Raw genomic sequence first — 15,933 nt, forward strand, 5'->3', positions numbered from 1 at the left:
GTCTCTATCCTCTGAGAAAGAGCGACTGCCATGTCTTTCTCAATGATATTATTTATTTTTGTTTCATAATGATTATCATCCCACATACAAGGACAGCAATGCTAAAACAAAGTTTATTTGAAGATCCATCCTCTCTCTCTGTCTGTCTTTCTCACTCTCTAATTCATTCACACACACACACACACACACAAACATCACACACACACACACACACACACACACACACACACACATATATACATTCACATGGCAATGTGTTCCATTTGTGTGTGAGATTGACACTTTACACCCAGCTTGGTTAATTTTTAGATCAATAAAGGTTTTCCCTGTTCAGTATTGTTAAAACAAACAACTCTAATTGTTACAGTATTATCATACTTTTGTATTTGAATACTTTCTGTTGAAAGGTAAGCCACAATATAGTATTACAGTATGTGCTGATGCAGACTCAATCATATCATCATTATATTGACTGAAGGAAGACAAAGACACAAATCAAACAATACATAATTGTTATATAGATATTTATTAAACTTTAATAGTTCATGTGCACACACATTGGACTGTTTTTAAGCAATCCAATTATGAGAGCATATTTATTATAAACCAAGACTCTATGAATGACTACATGAACAAGCCACATGGTAAGTATGTTGGTTGCTTCCCAGAGCCAGAATCTATATGCTGACCACCAGTCTAAGTGACATCCTTTGTCTTTTGTTTTTTCTCTTTCATGTGTGCCTCTGCCTGGTGCTGTCCTGTCTCCTCCCTAACTCCTGTTAAATCCTGACTCACCAAATAAGGTAAGAAATAGTTTTCATCTTTGTTCTTCACAGCCATCAAACACAAAGAGTGGTACAAACATTCATGATTCTACAAATAGCACTGACAATTGATGCACTTGCAACTGAACATCATACTCCATCACTATGCAGTAACACAATTAAAACACAGATGAGCAGCAGATACTAGTGTTACAGTGGCCAAACATTACACATTGGCACTGAGTTAGATTAAGGTTCATCAGATTTTCCTCAAGCAACAGATCTGTTCACAGACCTCGCAAACCATCTATTGTCACTGATGATTGCTTTATTCAGGCATTGGTGGACTTACCAATTGTTGACAAGCGATCCTGTGTGACAGTGTGAGTGACTTTGTGCTCCAATATGATGTGTTGTATCTGACTGGGATGTCATTATCCCATCACTACAGTCTATACTGGATTGTGGAAAATGCCAGTGTCATACTTGTCATTGGCATTGAATGCTATGGTAAACCTTTAGACTCTAATCTATTTAAAATATACATTTTAGCTTCTTTGTACACAATCTTTTTCAAGGTGCCAACGCACTTCACATTTGAACAAGAAGTTAAACAGCTCTTCTTACTAACAGGCTTAAGTAGAGGGAAAGTATTACCAGAGGAAACTAGCTGGTGAAGTTACCTGTGCGTGATTGGAAGTTGCAGTGATTATACTGCCCAGCACTGTGTCTTGGCTTTTCACCCATGTGTATGTGCTCTGGACCACCATCTAAGTCAATCAATCATAAAAAAAGACATTACAGGCAATAGATAAAATATTGATATACAGTGGGTAAAGAAAATACAGCACAAGTACAAAAGAAATGCAAACCATGTGATGCAAACATATCAATATTAAGAGGACGTCATAAGCCAACTTGCAGTATTCTAACATATCAGAGGAAATTGACTGAAACTTAAGTGTTGATTCAACTCTTTGTTCATTTTTGAGGATGTAATTTGTGGTGTTGGTGTACCGGATTGCATTATATTGTAAGGTGTTCTTTACACGCTTACTTGCCAGTTGTAATGCCTATAGTTAAAACTAATTCAGCCTAATACAGTCCTTAAATAAATAATTTAACAAAGGTTATAATGTTAAATTTGTGTTGAAACTGTTTTGGTTAAACTTTTCTATCATTATGGAGGATGAGGTGTTTCTGTTAAATATTCTATCCCCATTCATATAAATAGGGGGGACTAAATAATAGAAAACCATACAAGTAAAAGATTTAACAATTCAACAGCATCACACGCTGCAGCCTCCAAAATGACCTTCAACACATCTCTGAAACAATTTCAACATAACATTAGAATATTTATAATATTCAAAACTGTTGTATTAGGTGGTATTCATTTTAGCTATAGGTTGCCTAATCAACTTGAAATGAGTGTTTATGTAATTGAGATAGAAAACTATAAAGCTGATTTAACATAAAGTGTAGAATGTGGAATTAGCACTGTCAACTCACAACAAGTTCAAATCCCCTGGCTTGCTTGGTCCTTTTTTGTGGAGTTTGCCTCTTTCTGAGTGGGCGTTATTGTGCTTGTTTGTTGATGTGTGTGGGCAATGTGATAGCCGGATGACCTATTCAGTGTGTAACCTGCCTCCTGTCCTGTGAATGCTGGGATAAGCTCCAGCCTGAACAGGATAAGTGGGTATGGGAAATAAATAAATGGATAGATGGATGGAATCATTTTAGTCCATGAAACTTCAGCGATTTGTGTTGTAGATCAACACCTGACAGTGAAAACATGTATTGTGAGGCTTAACATGACATTTAAAGTATGAATGAAATGCATGGGTGCTTCCAAATGTTCACATCAGAATTACACTTTGCGTGTGCTACCCAAGTCTTTATTATAGAAGGTCTGATTTTATTACCCTAAAACGATTCATTATATATTTATTTATAATAGAGTTATATGCTGCTTTTCCTTGCTGATAAAATACAAGTATGAATTTAGCAAGCACTATATTGCATTTTTAATTGTTCAAACTTGATTGTTTTCATGTGACAATCCATTCTTGAGCTTTATTTTCTTCTTTTGTATTCATCGTTCTTTTCGTGTCCTGTGTTTGCAGCAGTATCATCGAATTATGTTTTTTAGTCTTCTGGACGATCACCTCCTGTATTTATTCCTGTATGCTCTAAGAAAAATAGTACGGAAGTTAATATTGTGTTTCTTGGTTGCCTGCTGTCTTGAGGGCGTGTGAGGCTGTCTGCCTCTCCAGCAGCATGCAGCAGCAGCAGTTGGCCGCCTGTGTGGCGCTGTCCACACGTGTGGTGCTGAAATCAGCTCAGGCGCTCTCCCCCTCGCTCTTGCTGTCTCTCACACAGCCTCTCTACATTTCCCTCTGTCGCCCACCTCCATTTAGAGCAGATGAGTATCCCAAAAACGTATTTATGGGTGTGTATGTTTCATATTAATTTATCTATGGTGTTACAGATTATGTTTCCCTTAGCACCATTGAATGTACGCGTTTTGAGCGTTATTGCTCTTATACATATCAAAGGGATATTGCATGATTATGGTTCATGGTTTTCCGAATTATTGTATTGCCAGTGGTGGACATCTATAAAAACGTAAGTGTAACACATACGCCCATAAAGCGGAGAGAGAGGGAGAGGGGAAGAGAAAGAGAGGCACCATCTGCACTCCCCCTCCCTTTTCATTTGCTCTACAGATCTCCATACGGGTATTTTACGTTGGTCGCTGACAGAATAATTTCTCCCGTGCTTGTGGAGAGCTGTGAACACGTACTGACGTATGCAGGCTGCATTGGCTTTCTCTGGCCACAGGAAGGCAACGAAGAGCCTTGTCAGCCACAAAGGCATGTGCAGGATGCAGTTCGTTACAGGCAGAGTTTGGTTACAGGCAAGAGTATGGTTTAACACCGTATATGAGTGATCATTAAAGGCAGTTATTTATAGAACATTAGATATAGTTGTAAATAAGAATTTGTTCTTAATCTGTTTCGCCTGGCTAAATAAATTATCCATCTATTATCCACAGCGTTTATTAATTATTAAATTAATCATATCGTTTTCATATTTATATTTATAGTCTTCAAGTACACATACAACCGTTGAAGTTAATTGGTGAGACAGTTTAATGGGTATAGTCAAATTATTTTTTATATGATAGAGTCGTAATAACTACGATTATCTTCCTATGACTATTCCAGTGACTATTTTTACGTCACTGTTCTGTGTAAGCCTACTGATGCCACCATTGGTGGAAATAGCTATACTGCGTCCACCAATGAAATGCAGAGCTGTACAAAGAGATCTACTCCGTCTCACCGAGTAGCTTCAGCATCGTAGCCATTACAATGTTCTGTACAGGAGAGGAGGGATGCATATGCAGACACAAAGCATGACTGTCTCTGTGGACGCATCTACATTGGAGCAAAGACCTTTTACACTTAATCAGTTAAGAAGTTGGGATCGGAGTGAGAAGATATGGGATTTTTGGAACGAAGAATAATGTGGAACAAATTGACTGCATGGCAGGTGTTTTTGTGGTGGCATCATTTCTTTCTCTTGTGGACTATAACAGATGGACAGACTAGCTACAGCATCCCGGAGGAACTGAAACAGGGCTCTGTGGTAGGACATCTAGCCAGAGATTTGGGGTTGGTTGTATCTGAACTGTACCGACGTAAATTACGGATAACCTCGGAAGCTGGTAAGCAGTATTTTAGTGTTGACTTGGGGAAGGGAGAACTGGTGGTGATTGATAGGATAGACAGGGAAGATCTGTGTGGACAAAGACCGTCCTGTGTGTTCCCTTTGGAACTAGTCATTGATAACCCCCTACAGCTGCATAGAGTCGAAATTGAAATTCAGGATACAAACGATAATTCTCCCAGTTTTCTTACGAAAGAGAAAGTATTGCAAATTGCAGAACTGGTCAATCCAGGCGCGCGGTTTCCATTAGAAAGCGCACACGATCCCGATGTGGGCTCCAATTCTGTACGCTCTTATCTCATAAGCAAAAATGATCATTTTAAATTAACTGTTAAAACCCACAAGGATGGTAGAAAAATCCCTGAACTGGTCCTCGAAAAGCCTCTTGATCGAGAAAAGCTGTCTGTACACAATCTTATCATCACAGCTGTAGATGGTGGAGATCCGGTGCGCTCAGGTACATCTGAAATTACAGTTATAGTACTTGACAACAACGATAATGCGCCACAATTTGAAAAGCAGGTATATGAGGCTAATATCAGCGAAAATGCCAGACCTGGAATTGAAATAGTGCATGTTAAAGCTACGGATGCAGACGAGGGACAAAATGGAGAAATCGAATATTACTTCGCAGAGCAAACTACAGATTTGATTTTATCATTATTTGACATTGAACCTTCTTCTGGAGCTATTGTGGTCAAGGGAAGTTTAGACCATGAAACGAACCATTTTCATAGATTTGACATAACTGCTAAAGACAAAGGAAACCCTAAAATGGATGGGCATTGTGGCGTCGAAATTAAAATAGTTGACATTAACGACAATATTCCCGAAATAATTGTAACGTCTTTAACAACACCTGTTCCAGAAGACTCTGCAATCGGAACAGTTATTGCACTGATAAGTGCAAAAGACCCAGATTCAGGGGACAATGGTAAGATTACGTTAAGCGTGTCTTCTAAATCACCCTTCAAGTTAAGTCCTTCGGGGTCTAACCATTACTCATTAGTGACGAAAGGGCCACTTGACCGTGAAATAAATGGCCAGTATAGTGTCAAGATAAGTGCTACTGATTCTGGGAAGCCCCCATTATCGAGTGAAAAAGTTATACTTGTTGAATTGTTAGATGTAAATGACAACCCACCAGTTTTCTCCCAGCGTTCATATGTAGTTTATGTAAAAGAGAATCATGCTCCTGGAAAAATTGTGTCCTCAGTGTCAGCAACGGATCCTGATTCGGGGGACAACGCGAAAATCTCTTATTCCATCTTGGACTCTAAAGTGCAGGACGTTTCTGTCTCATCGTATGTTTACATTAACTCAGATAACGGCAGCATCTACAGCATGCACTCGTTTGACTATGAGAAACTGAAGGTGTTTCAGATTCAGGTCCAGGCAAAGGATCAGGGCTCTCCGTCTCTCAGCAGCAACGCCACTGTCCGTGTTTTTATCCTGGACCAGAACGACAACGCCCCCGCTGTTATTTACCCCTCCTCCGCTGCCCTGGGCTCCCTCTCCCATCAGAGGATGCCCCGCTCCGCTAAAGCGGGACACCTGGTTACTAAGCTGACGGCCGTGGACGCTGACTCGGGCCATAACGCCTGGATCTCCTACAAACTAACGGAGGCCACAGACGCCTCTCTGTTCACGGTCAATCTGTACACAGGGGAGGTGAGGACTAAACGCGCTGTGTCCGAGCAGGACGACTCCTCTCAGAGGCTGCTTATAGAGATCAAGGACGACGGGGAACCGGTCCAGTCCGCCACCGTCACGGTGTCCATCCTGCTGGAGGACGGCCTCCATGAGCCCATTTTAGACCTCCGACAGAAAGTGTCCGAGCCCAGCAAGAAAACTGGGAGAATCACTCTGTATTTGATTCTCTCTCTGGCCTCGGTGTCCGTGCTGTCTCTGGTGACGTTTCTCATCTTAGCGGTTAAATGCATGAGGAGCAGCAGAAGCAGCGACAGTTGCTGCATGACACGGAGCGACTGTGATAATTACAAGAACCCCAACAGAAACCTGCAGATTCAGCTCAACACGGATGGACCTATCAAGTACGTGGAGGTCCTGGGAGGAGACATGTTGTCTCAGAGTCAGTCCTTCAGGTCCTGTATGTCTCCAATGTCAGAGTACAGTGATTTCACTTTGATTAAACCCAGCAGCACCACTGACTTTAAGGAGGTGATCAGTGTTCTGGATGCGTCTCTACCCGACAGCACCTGGACCTTTGAGAGCCAGCAGGTGAGCAAAACGAATTCATTCATTCAAAATGCACATTCTCTAAATAAAAATCCATAACATATATATATATATATATATATATATATATATATATATATATATATATATATATATACATATATACATATATACATATATACATATATATATATATACATATATACATATATACATATATATATATATACATATATACATATATATATATATATACATATATACATATATATACATATATACATATATATATATATATATATATATATATATATATATATATATCCGTCCAGCCATACCCACATACATCAATACATACGTTTGGTTAAAATATTTGAAAAAGTCGGCAACAGTGTCTTCAGAAACTGTTTGAAATTGCGTTCAAGCCATATTTCAATATAGTCTCCCACTCACATATTTCCAGAGCCCTTTTCTGAATAGTTCAGCACCACAAAGGTTGATAGCGACTCTTATTGAATGCAGGGATGAGGCACAAAGTGCGTGTCTTGCTGCTGTTGCTGATCCCCTTTCAAATATCAAGGAATAATCACGTTGCACAAACTTGTTTATTGTGATTGGTTTAAGTAAGAACTCTGGACCTGTGGCTGATATCATTGTTTACAACTGAAGTTGTATGAGGCTAATGTATTGTTGTTGTCTTTCTTGTCAAAATTCGTACTTAATAATGATATTATATCCACATGATACCTATATTGGCGTCCCATAAGTCTCAAAAGTAATAATTCATGGTTAAAGTGAAGGCACACAGAGACTAGATGCTGCCACTTTAAGAGTGGAGATCAGTTCCCCTCTCATTGGACGGTGGAAGAGGATGATGTGCACCAATAGGATTCAGAACTGTACAAAGCAATCTAGTCCCTGCCCCCATGCAGCTTCAGCGCCGTAACGCTTTCAATTCAACGAGCTAGAGGACAGAGACAGCAATGAGCCTGTATTTTATTATATATTATTTTTATAATTCATCTTACAGCCATGCTCAGTAATTGTCGGATATCGTCTATTGGAATAACACCTGCGATGATGGATTTCAGCGTTATTGTATACAACATGACGATTGGAATTAATGTGTTATAGCGAACCAAGGATGACAAATACAATAGGATACCGAGACTGGAGATGGCTCGCGCTTTGGTGGCATCATTTCTTCCTCTTGTGGAGTACAATAAACGGACAGACTCGATACAGCATCCCAGAGGAACTAAAACCAGGCACGGTGGTAGGAAATCTTGCAAAGGATCTGGGTTTGGGACTCTCTGAGATTTTTGATCGTAAACTGCGTGTCTCCTCAGAGGCTGGTAAGCAGTATTTCAGCGTTGATGCGGGGAAGGGCGAGCTGGTGGTGAATGACAGAATAGACAGAGAGACTTTGTGTGGACAAAGCCCCAGCTGTGTTCTACCTCTGCAGATTGTAATTGAAGACCCTTTACAACTGTTTCGAGTTGAGGTAGAAATACAAGACATTAATGATAATGCGCCTATATTTCCATCAAATTATATCACATTGGAGGTTGCGGAATCGACGAGTTTAGGAGTTCGTTTTCCGTTAGAAGGCGCCATAGACCCAGATGTTGGCAGTAATTCCTTAAAGTCATACACTCTCAGTAAAGATGAATGTTTTAATATTAGAGTTAAAGAACTTGCCGGTGGAAGGAAAGTCCCTGAATTGATTTTAGCAAAACATTTAGATAGAGAGAAAAAGGCGGTTCATACGCTTTTGTTGACAGCTGTAGATGGAGGCAACCCAGTGAGATCAGGGACCGCTCAGCTTTCTATAAGAATACTCGACATCAACGATAACGTGCCAGCGTTTGAGAAAACCGTGTATAAAGTATCCATTAGTGAAAATGCTGCAGAAGGTGCATCAATAGTACAAACAAAAGCGACAGACATGGACGATGGTCAAAACGGAGAGATAGAATATTCTTTTGGAGCGCACACTTTAGATACAGTTATCTCGGTTTTCAGTATTGATCATATGACGGGGACAATATTTCTTCAAGGAAAACCAAATTTCGAAACCACTCCAAATTATGAATTAGACATCAGTGCAAAAGATAAAGGCAGTCCGAGAATGGAGGGGCATTGTACTGTGCATATTGAAGTTTTAGATGTGAACGATAATGCCCCAGAAATAATACTCACATCTCATCCGAAACCAGTGCGTGAGGACTCGCCTAATGGCACAGTAGTTGCCCTGCTCAGTGCCAGAGACCTTGATTCCGGTGTTAATGGTAAAGTAACATTACAGCTCCCCAAGAAATGCCCATTTGCCCTAAAACCGTCGTTTTCTCACAATTACGCACTGGTTACCAGTGGTGTTTTAGATAGAGAAAATGTCTCGGTATATAATATAGAGATAACAGCCACCGATTCAGGCTCTCCTCCGCTGTCCAGTAAGAGAATTGTACCTGTCAGCATCACTGATGTGAATGACAACCCCCCTGTATTCACTCAGCCCTCCTATAATGTGTATTTAAAAGAGAACGGGGTACCAGGCTCTATACTGTACTCGGTTTCAGCATCGGATCTGGATTTTGGTGAAAACGCCAAAATCTCTTATTCCATCCTGGACTCTAAAGTGCAGGACGTTTCTGTCTCATCGTATGTTTACATTAACTCAGATAACGGCAGCATCTACAGCATGCACTCGTTTGACTATGAGAAACTGAAGGTGTTTCAGATTCAGGTCCAGGCAAAGGATCAGGGCTCTCCGTCTCTCAGCAGCAACGCCACTGTCCGTGTTTTTATCCTGGACCAGAACGACAACGCCCCCGCTGTTATTTACCCCTCCTCCGCTGCCCTGGGCTCCCTCTCCCATCAGAGGATGCCCCGCTCCGCTAAAGCGGGACACCTGGTTACTAAGCTGACGGCCGTGGACGCTGACTCGGGCCATAACGCCTGGATCTCCTACAAACTAACGGAGGCCACAGACGCCTCTCTGTTCACGGTCAATCTGTACACAGGGGAGGTGAGGACTAAACGCGCTGTGTCCGAGCAGGACGACTCCTCTCAGAGGCTGCTTATAGAGATCAAGGACGACGGGGAACCGGTCCAGTCCGCCACCGTCACGGTGTCCATCCTGCTGGAGGACGGCCTCCATGAGCCCATTTTAGACCTCCGACAGAAAGTGTCCGAGCCCAGCAAGAAAACTGGGAGAATCACTCTGTATTTGATTCTCTCTCTGGCCTCGGTGTCCGTGCTGTCTCTGGTGACGTTTCTCATCTTAGCGGTTAAATGCATGAGGAGCAGCAGAAGCAGCGACAGTTGCTGCATGACACGGAGCGACTGTGATAATTACAAGAACCCCAACAGAAACCTGCAGATTCAGCTCAACACGGATGGACCTATCAAGTACGTGGAGGTCCTGGGAGGAGACATGTTGTCTCAGAGTCAGTCCTTCAGGTCCTGTATGTCTCCAATGTCAGAGTACAGTGATTTCACTTTGATTAAACCCAGCAGCACCACTGACTTTAAGGAGGTGATCAGTGTTCTGGATGCGTCTCTACCCGACAGCACCTGGACCTTTGAGAGCCAGCAGGTGAGCAGATCACAACTATTTATTTTAATAATGAAGGAAAAAAAAAAAATTTCGTTCATAATTTAATACAGAAAATGATCAATCATAGCATTGGTTATGGAATCTAACTGTGGAAAATGAATCATCTATCCATCTTTTTGTTTGGTCTTTCCAGAAAAGGCTCTTTCTTTGTCGGTTGGTATGCCTGTCTGCCCTCTTCCGTCTGTTAACTTCACGATATGGTGTTTTCGTTATACGTACCCAATGTAAGATTGTCCTCCAATGTAGGTAAATCAAAGTAATGTGCAATAAATGTATTCCGATATGGTTAAAATAGTTAAGGTAAGCATCATGTTAGTGGTACATGTACGTTTGAACATTTCAGCACCACGACGGCGGACAGCGAATGTGAAATCCTACGGCATCCTTCAATTTAGGAACCGAGTGCTATGGTTTACTCTCCGATTATATTGACAAGAATGAACTATTAAATATGTGTTTTACTTTTACTGTTTTTCTGTCATGCAAAATATAATTCAATTTTTTTTATTTGTGGGAGATACTAATTGCAAGGAGGTTTGGTGTATTTTTAATTTCTGACAAGGTTGTCTCATAGTATTTATTATTCAGTGTCATAATCATTTCAGATGAGAGCTCGCAAAGAGAATAGATGCTGCCACTTTAAGAGTGTCGATCAGTTCCTCTCTCATTGGATGGTGGAAGAGGATGATGTGCACCAATAGGATTCAGAACTGTACAAAGCAATCTAGTCCCTGCCCCCATGCAGCTTCAGCGCCGTAACACTTAGAATGCAAAGAGCTCGAGGAGAGACGACATTGAGGTCGAATTTTCTAAGATATAATAATTGATTTTAGCTTACAAACATGCTCCAACATTGTGGCACTTTTTATTTTGGGGTATTTCATATTATCATGGATTCCTACATTGCTATACAAAATATCTTGATTGGAATTCATTTGTTATAGCGGACCAAGGATGACAAAGACAATGGGATACCGAGACTGGAGATGGCTCGCGCTTTGGTGGCATCATTTCTTTCTCTTGTGGAGTACAATAAACGGACAGACTCGTTACAGCATCCCGGAGGAACTGAAACAGGGCTCTGTGGTAGGAAATCTAGCCAAAGATCTGGCTTTGGGACTATCGGACATTTTTGATCGTAAAATGCGTGTCGCCTCTGAGGCTGGTAAGCAGTATTTCAGCGTTGATGCAGGGAAGGGCGAGCTGGTGGTGAATGACAGAATAGACAGAGAGACTCTATGTGGACAAAGCGCCAGCTGTGTGTTGCCTCTGCAAGTAGTTGTTGAAAATCCTTTACGGTCTCATCGAATTGAAGTGGAAATAAGAGACATAAATGATAATTCTCCTAGTTTTCTTACACAGGAGAGTAACCTTAATATACCAGAATCAGTTGCACTAGGCAAACGTTTTCCTTTGGAGAGCGCGGAGGACCCTGACGTTGGAAGCAATTCTTTGAAAACGTACTCACTAAGCAAAAATGAATATTTTTCTTTAAAATACAAAGACACAAAGAATGGTAAAGCTGTCCCAGAATTGGTGTTAGAAAAGCCATTAGACCGTGAAAAGAATGCTCTCCATCAGCTGCTTTTGACCGCATTAGATGGAGGAAACCCGGTCACATCGGGAACCTGTAAGATTATCATTAACGTACTTGACATCAATGACAATTTTCCGGTATTCAACGAAAATGAATACAAAGTGTCTTTAAAGGAGAACAGCACCAAAGGAACATTTGTAATCAAACTTTCAGCTACAGATGCCGATGATGGTCTTAATGGTCAAGTTAAATATTATTTTGGGTCCCGTACTCCAGATTCAGTGTTATCAACATTTGAAATAAATGATATAACGGGACAAATTGTATTAAAGGGGGCACTAGATTTTGAGAGGTCTAAATCATACCTTATTGAAATAACTGCTAAAGACAAAGGCATTCCGGAGATGGAGGGTAACTGTCGTGTACAACTGGACGTAGAGGACATCAATGATAATGCTCCTGAGATTGTGCTAACTTCAAAACCCAGTCCTGTACCCGAAGACGCACCAGGTGGCACAGTAGTGGCTTTGATCAGTGTACGAGACCTTGACTCCGGTGAAAACGGTAAAGTGACACTTCGGCTTCCCAAAGGTTCTCCTTTTAATCTGAATCCATCCTTCTCTAATAATTACGAACTGGTAACCAGTGGTCCTTTAGACCGAGAGAGTTTCTCAGAGTATAACATTGAGATAACAGCCACTGATTCAGGCTCTCCTCCTCTGTCGAGTAAGAAAATTATAGCTGTCAGCATCACTGATGTGAATGACAACCCCCCTATATTCAAGCAGCCATCCTATTATGTGTATTTAAAAGAGAACGGGGTACCAGGCTCTATACTGTACTCAGTTTCAGCATCGGACCTGGATTTTGGTGAAAACGCCAAAATCTCTTATTCCATCCTGGACTCTAAAGTGCAGGACGTTTCTGTCTCATCGTATGTTTACATTAACTCAGATAACGGCAGCATCTACAGCATGCACTCGTTTGACTATGAGAAACTGAAGGTGTTTCAGATTCAGGTCCAGGCAAAGGATCAGGGCTCTCCGTCTCTCAGCAGCAACGCCACTGTCCATGTTTTTATCCTGGACCAGAACGACAACGCCCCCGCTGTTATTTACCCCTCCTCCGCTGCCCTGGGCTCCCTCTCCCATCAGAGGATGCCCCGCTCCGCTAAAGCGGGACACCTGGTTACTAAGCTGACGGCCGTGGACGCTGACTCGGGCCATAACGCCTGGATCTCCTACAAACTAACGGAGGCCACAGACGCCTCTCTGTTCACGGTCAATCTGTACACAGGGGAGGTGAGGACTAAACGCGCTGTGTCCGAGCAGGACGACTCCTCTCAGAGGCTGCTTATAGAGATCAAGGACGACGGGGAACCGGTCCAGTCCGCCACCGTCACGGTGTCCATCCTGCTGGAGGACGGCCTCCATGAGCCCATTTTAGACCTCCGACAGAAAGTGTCCGAGCCCAGCAAGAAAACTGGGAGAATCACTCTGTATTTGATTCTCTCTCTGGCCTCGGTGTCCGTGCTGTCTCTGGTGACGTTTCTCATCTTAGCGGTTAAATGCATGAGGAGCAGCAGAAGCAGCGACAGTTGCTGCATGACACGGAGCGACTGTGATAATTACAAGAACCCCAACAGAAACCTGCAGATTCAGCTCAACACTGATGGACCTATCAAGTACGTGGAGGTCCTGGGAGGAGACATGTTGTCTCAGAGTCAGTCCTTCAGGTCCTGTATGTCTCCAATGTCAGAGTACAGTGATTTCACTTTGATTAAACCCAGCAGCACCACTGACTTTAAGGAGGTGATCAGTGTTCTGGATGCGTCTCTACCCGACAGCACCTGGACCTTTGAGAGCCAGCAGGTGAGCAGAGAGTAAAGTATTCTTCTATATGTATACTCTCACAAAATGATTCTATTTTTCTCAGGTTTTTGTTTGAGTGGCGGGGGGGAGTGCTTGGCTTTGAGGGCAGGTTTTATTTTCTACTTACGTTTAAAGCATTATCACACTCAGGTTTATATTTTCTACATTCTTACGAGACTTACACGTTTCCTTTTAGCGATGATATTCCTATGGTCTTCTTCTGACGTCATTTTCCAATACCTGTTCATCTTCTGAAACAGCTCACTGAATAAACAAAATGAAAGAATATTAATGCTGCTTCAGCACAATCCAGGTTTTGAGATTTACAAAGACTGCCCGTTACTGACGGTCATGAGTGTCTGATTTGTGGCTTGATAATGACTCAAACAGCAACGGAAAAAAGCAACAATCATTTTGAGAATTGTTCATTGATCTATTAAAATACTATGTGCAGGAAGTATTGTGTTCCAATTAATTACATATTTGAGTGTGGATTTCATTTTGTACACCTGGCTAGATTGAGGTGAATGTTATAATATACATTGCAATATGAATGAATTTAGAGGAAATATTAAAATTATAACAATCAAAATAAAGAGACAAATATTCTAAATTTAAATTGCATATCAGCATTGGCATCGTGCAATTTAATACAGGTTTGAATCGTAGTGCTGCTCCTGGAACACTTTGCTGTTTCGATCTTATTGGATGTTGGGTAGATGCTGTGCACCAATAGCATTGGTAGTTGTACAAAGAGATCTACTCCCTCCCCCAACCATCCTCACTGTAGCCAGTGCATTGCTTCGAGCCCGAGATGAGAGGAGGATGCGTTTAAACACTCAGACTAAATAATATACTTTGCAACGCTTCTCATGGTGTGTGTGTGTGTGTATATATATGGATATTTCTGGATTACAGCAAGTTTATCGTTGATGGATTTTAACATTGACCTCTATATTCTGAACAATATTTCGATGGGAAATAACGTCGTATTGTAACGGACTGGGGATGACAAAGAGAATGGGATACCGAGACTGGAGATGGTGGGCGCTTTGGTGGCATCATTTATTTCTCTTGTGGAGTACAATAGACGCACAGACTCGTTACAGCATCCCAGAAGAGTTGGAACAGGGCTCTGTGGTAGGAAATCTAGCCAAAGATCTGGGTTTGGGAATATCGGACATTTTTGATCGTAAGCTGCGTGTCGCCTCTGAGGCTGGTAAGCAGTATTTCACTGTGGATGCGGGGAAGGGCGAGCTGGTGGTGAATGACAGAATAGACAGAGAGACTCTATGTGGAGAAAGCGCCAGCTGTGTTCTACCTCTGCAGGTTGTAATAGAGAACCCGCTACAGTTACACCGAATAGAAGTGGAAATAAGAGACATAAATGATAATGCTCCTAGTTTTCTCAAAAGTGATCACATAATAGAAATTGCTGAATCCACTGTAGTTGGTGTGCGTTTTCCTTTAGAGAATGCAGAGGATCCCGATGTTGGGAGTAACGGATTAAAGACGTACACAATAAGCAAAGATGATTACTTCATTTTAAAAGTTAAAGAAATTGAAAATGGGCGTAAAATACCAGAATTAGTATTGAATAAATCATTAGATCGAGAGAAAAAAGCCATTCACAATTTATTTCTTACTGCTATGGATGGAGGAAATCCGGTAAAAACTGGAACTTCAAAAATAACTGTTAATGTGCTTGATAATAATGACAATGTCCCGTTATTCGAGAAAACTGTCTATAAAGTTGCTGTTCAAGAAAACAGTGCAAATGGCTCCTTTGTCATTACAACAAAAGCAACAGACATAGATGAGGGTCCAAATGGAGAGATTGAGTACTCACTTGGTATACACACACCACCAGCGGTGTTATCATTGTTTCATATTGACACTGTAACGGGAGATATATTTTTGAGAAACCAGCTGGACCACGAAATTCAACCCTCATTTCGAATAGATATTAGTGCAAAAGACAAAGGCTGGCCGAAGAGTGAGGGTCACTGCAGTGTTCAGGTGGATGTTTTAGATGTAAACGATAACCCTCCAGAAATTGTCCTGACTTCAAAACCTACTTCTGTGCCAGAGGACTCTCTCAGTGGGACTGTCGTGGCTTTACTCGGCGTCCGTGACTTTGATTCCGGTGATAACGGTAAAGTTACGTTAACACTTCCCAAAAAAACTCCCTTTACTCTTAAACCCTCT

At 41.6% G+C, this 15,933-nt stretch overlaps 4 protein-coding genes across 10 annotated transcripts in view; all 4 read left to right on the top strand.

Annotated features, from left to right (window-relative positions):
• The window catches only part of LOC117737726 (protocadherin gamma-A1-like), a 37,881-nt gene extending 32,101 nt beyond the window's left edge, over positions 1–5,780 (top strand). The window contains exon 3 of the mRNA XM_034543874.1: positions 804–5,780. Coding sequence (XP_034399765.1) covers positions 804–896 — 93 coding nt within the window. The 3' untranslated portion in view covers positions 897–5,780. The remainder of the gene's footprint in view (positions 1–803) is intronic.
• Positions 1–10,784, top strand: part of LOC117737723 (protocadherin beta-16-like) — a 33,432-nt gene extending 22,648 nt beyond the window's left edge. The window contains exons 2-3 of the mRNA XM_034543853.1: positions 5,883–6,740; positions 10,297–10,784. Coding sequence (XP_034399744.1) covers positions 5,883–6,740; positions 10,297–10,362 — 924 coding nt within the window. The 3' untranslated portion in view covers positions 10,363–10,784. The remainder of the gene's footprint in view (positions 1–5,882; positions 6,741–10,296) is intronic.
• Positions 1–15,933, top strand: part of LOC117737724 (protocadherin gamma-C5-like) — a 72,199-nt gene that overhangs the window by 25,927 nt on the left and 30,339 nt on the right. Inside the window, exon 3 of one of the 7 annotated variants that reach the window (XR_004610060.1) lies at positions 804–865. The exons of the other annotated variants lie outside the window; for them this stretch is intronic. The gene's annotated coding sequence lies outside the window, so the exon portion shown is untranslated. Of the gene's footprint in view, positions 1–803; positions 866–15,933 lie in introns of those variants that run through there. 7 annotated transcript variants of the gene reach the window in all.
• Positions 10,128–14,296, top strand: LOC117737728 (protocadherin gamma-C5-like). Its single transcript, XM_034543877.1, has 2 exons — positions 10,128–10,296; positions 11,262–14,296. Exons 1-2 carry the CDS (start codon positions 10,253–10,255, stop codon positions 13,738–13,740), a joined length of 2,523 nt encoding a protein of 840 aa, XP_034399768.1. The 5' UTR covers positions 10,128–10,252; the 3' UTR covers positions 13,741–14,296.

Source organism: Cyclopterus lumpus, chromosome 10 (genome assembly GCF_009769545.1).
Source record: "Cyclopterus lumpus isolate fCycLum1 chromosome 10, fCycLum1.pri, whole genome shotgun sequence".
In the NCBI taxonomy this organism is placed as follows: domain Eukaryota; kingdom Metazoa; phylum Chordata; class Actinopteri; order Perciformes; family Cyclopteridae; genus Cyclopterus; species Cyclopterus lumpus.

What these genes read in the sequence shown, in the direction of transcription:
- LOC117737728 (XM_034543877.1), top strand. Translation starts at nt 10,253, where the DNA reads ATGCGTCTCTACCCGACAGCACCTGGACCTTTGAGAGCCAGCAG. An exon ending in GGACCTTTGAGAGCCAGCAG is followed by an intron (nt 10,297 to 11,261) that starts GTGAGCAGATCA and finishes CATTTGTTATAG; the next exon opens with CGGACCAAGGATGACAAAGA.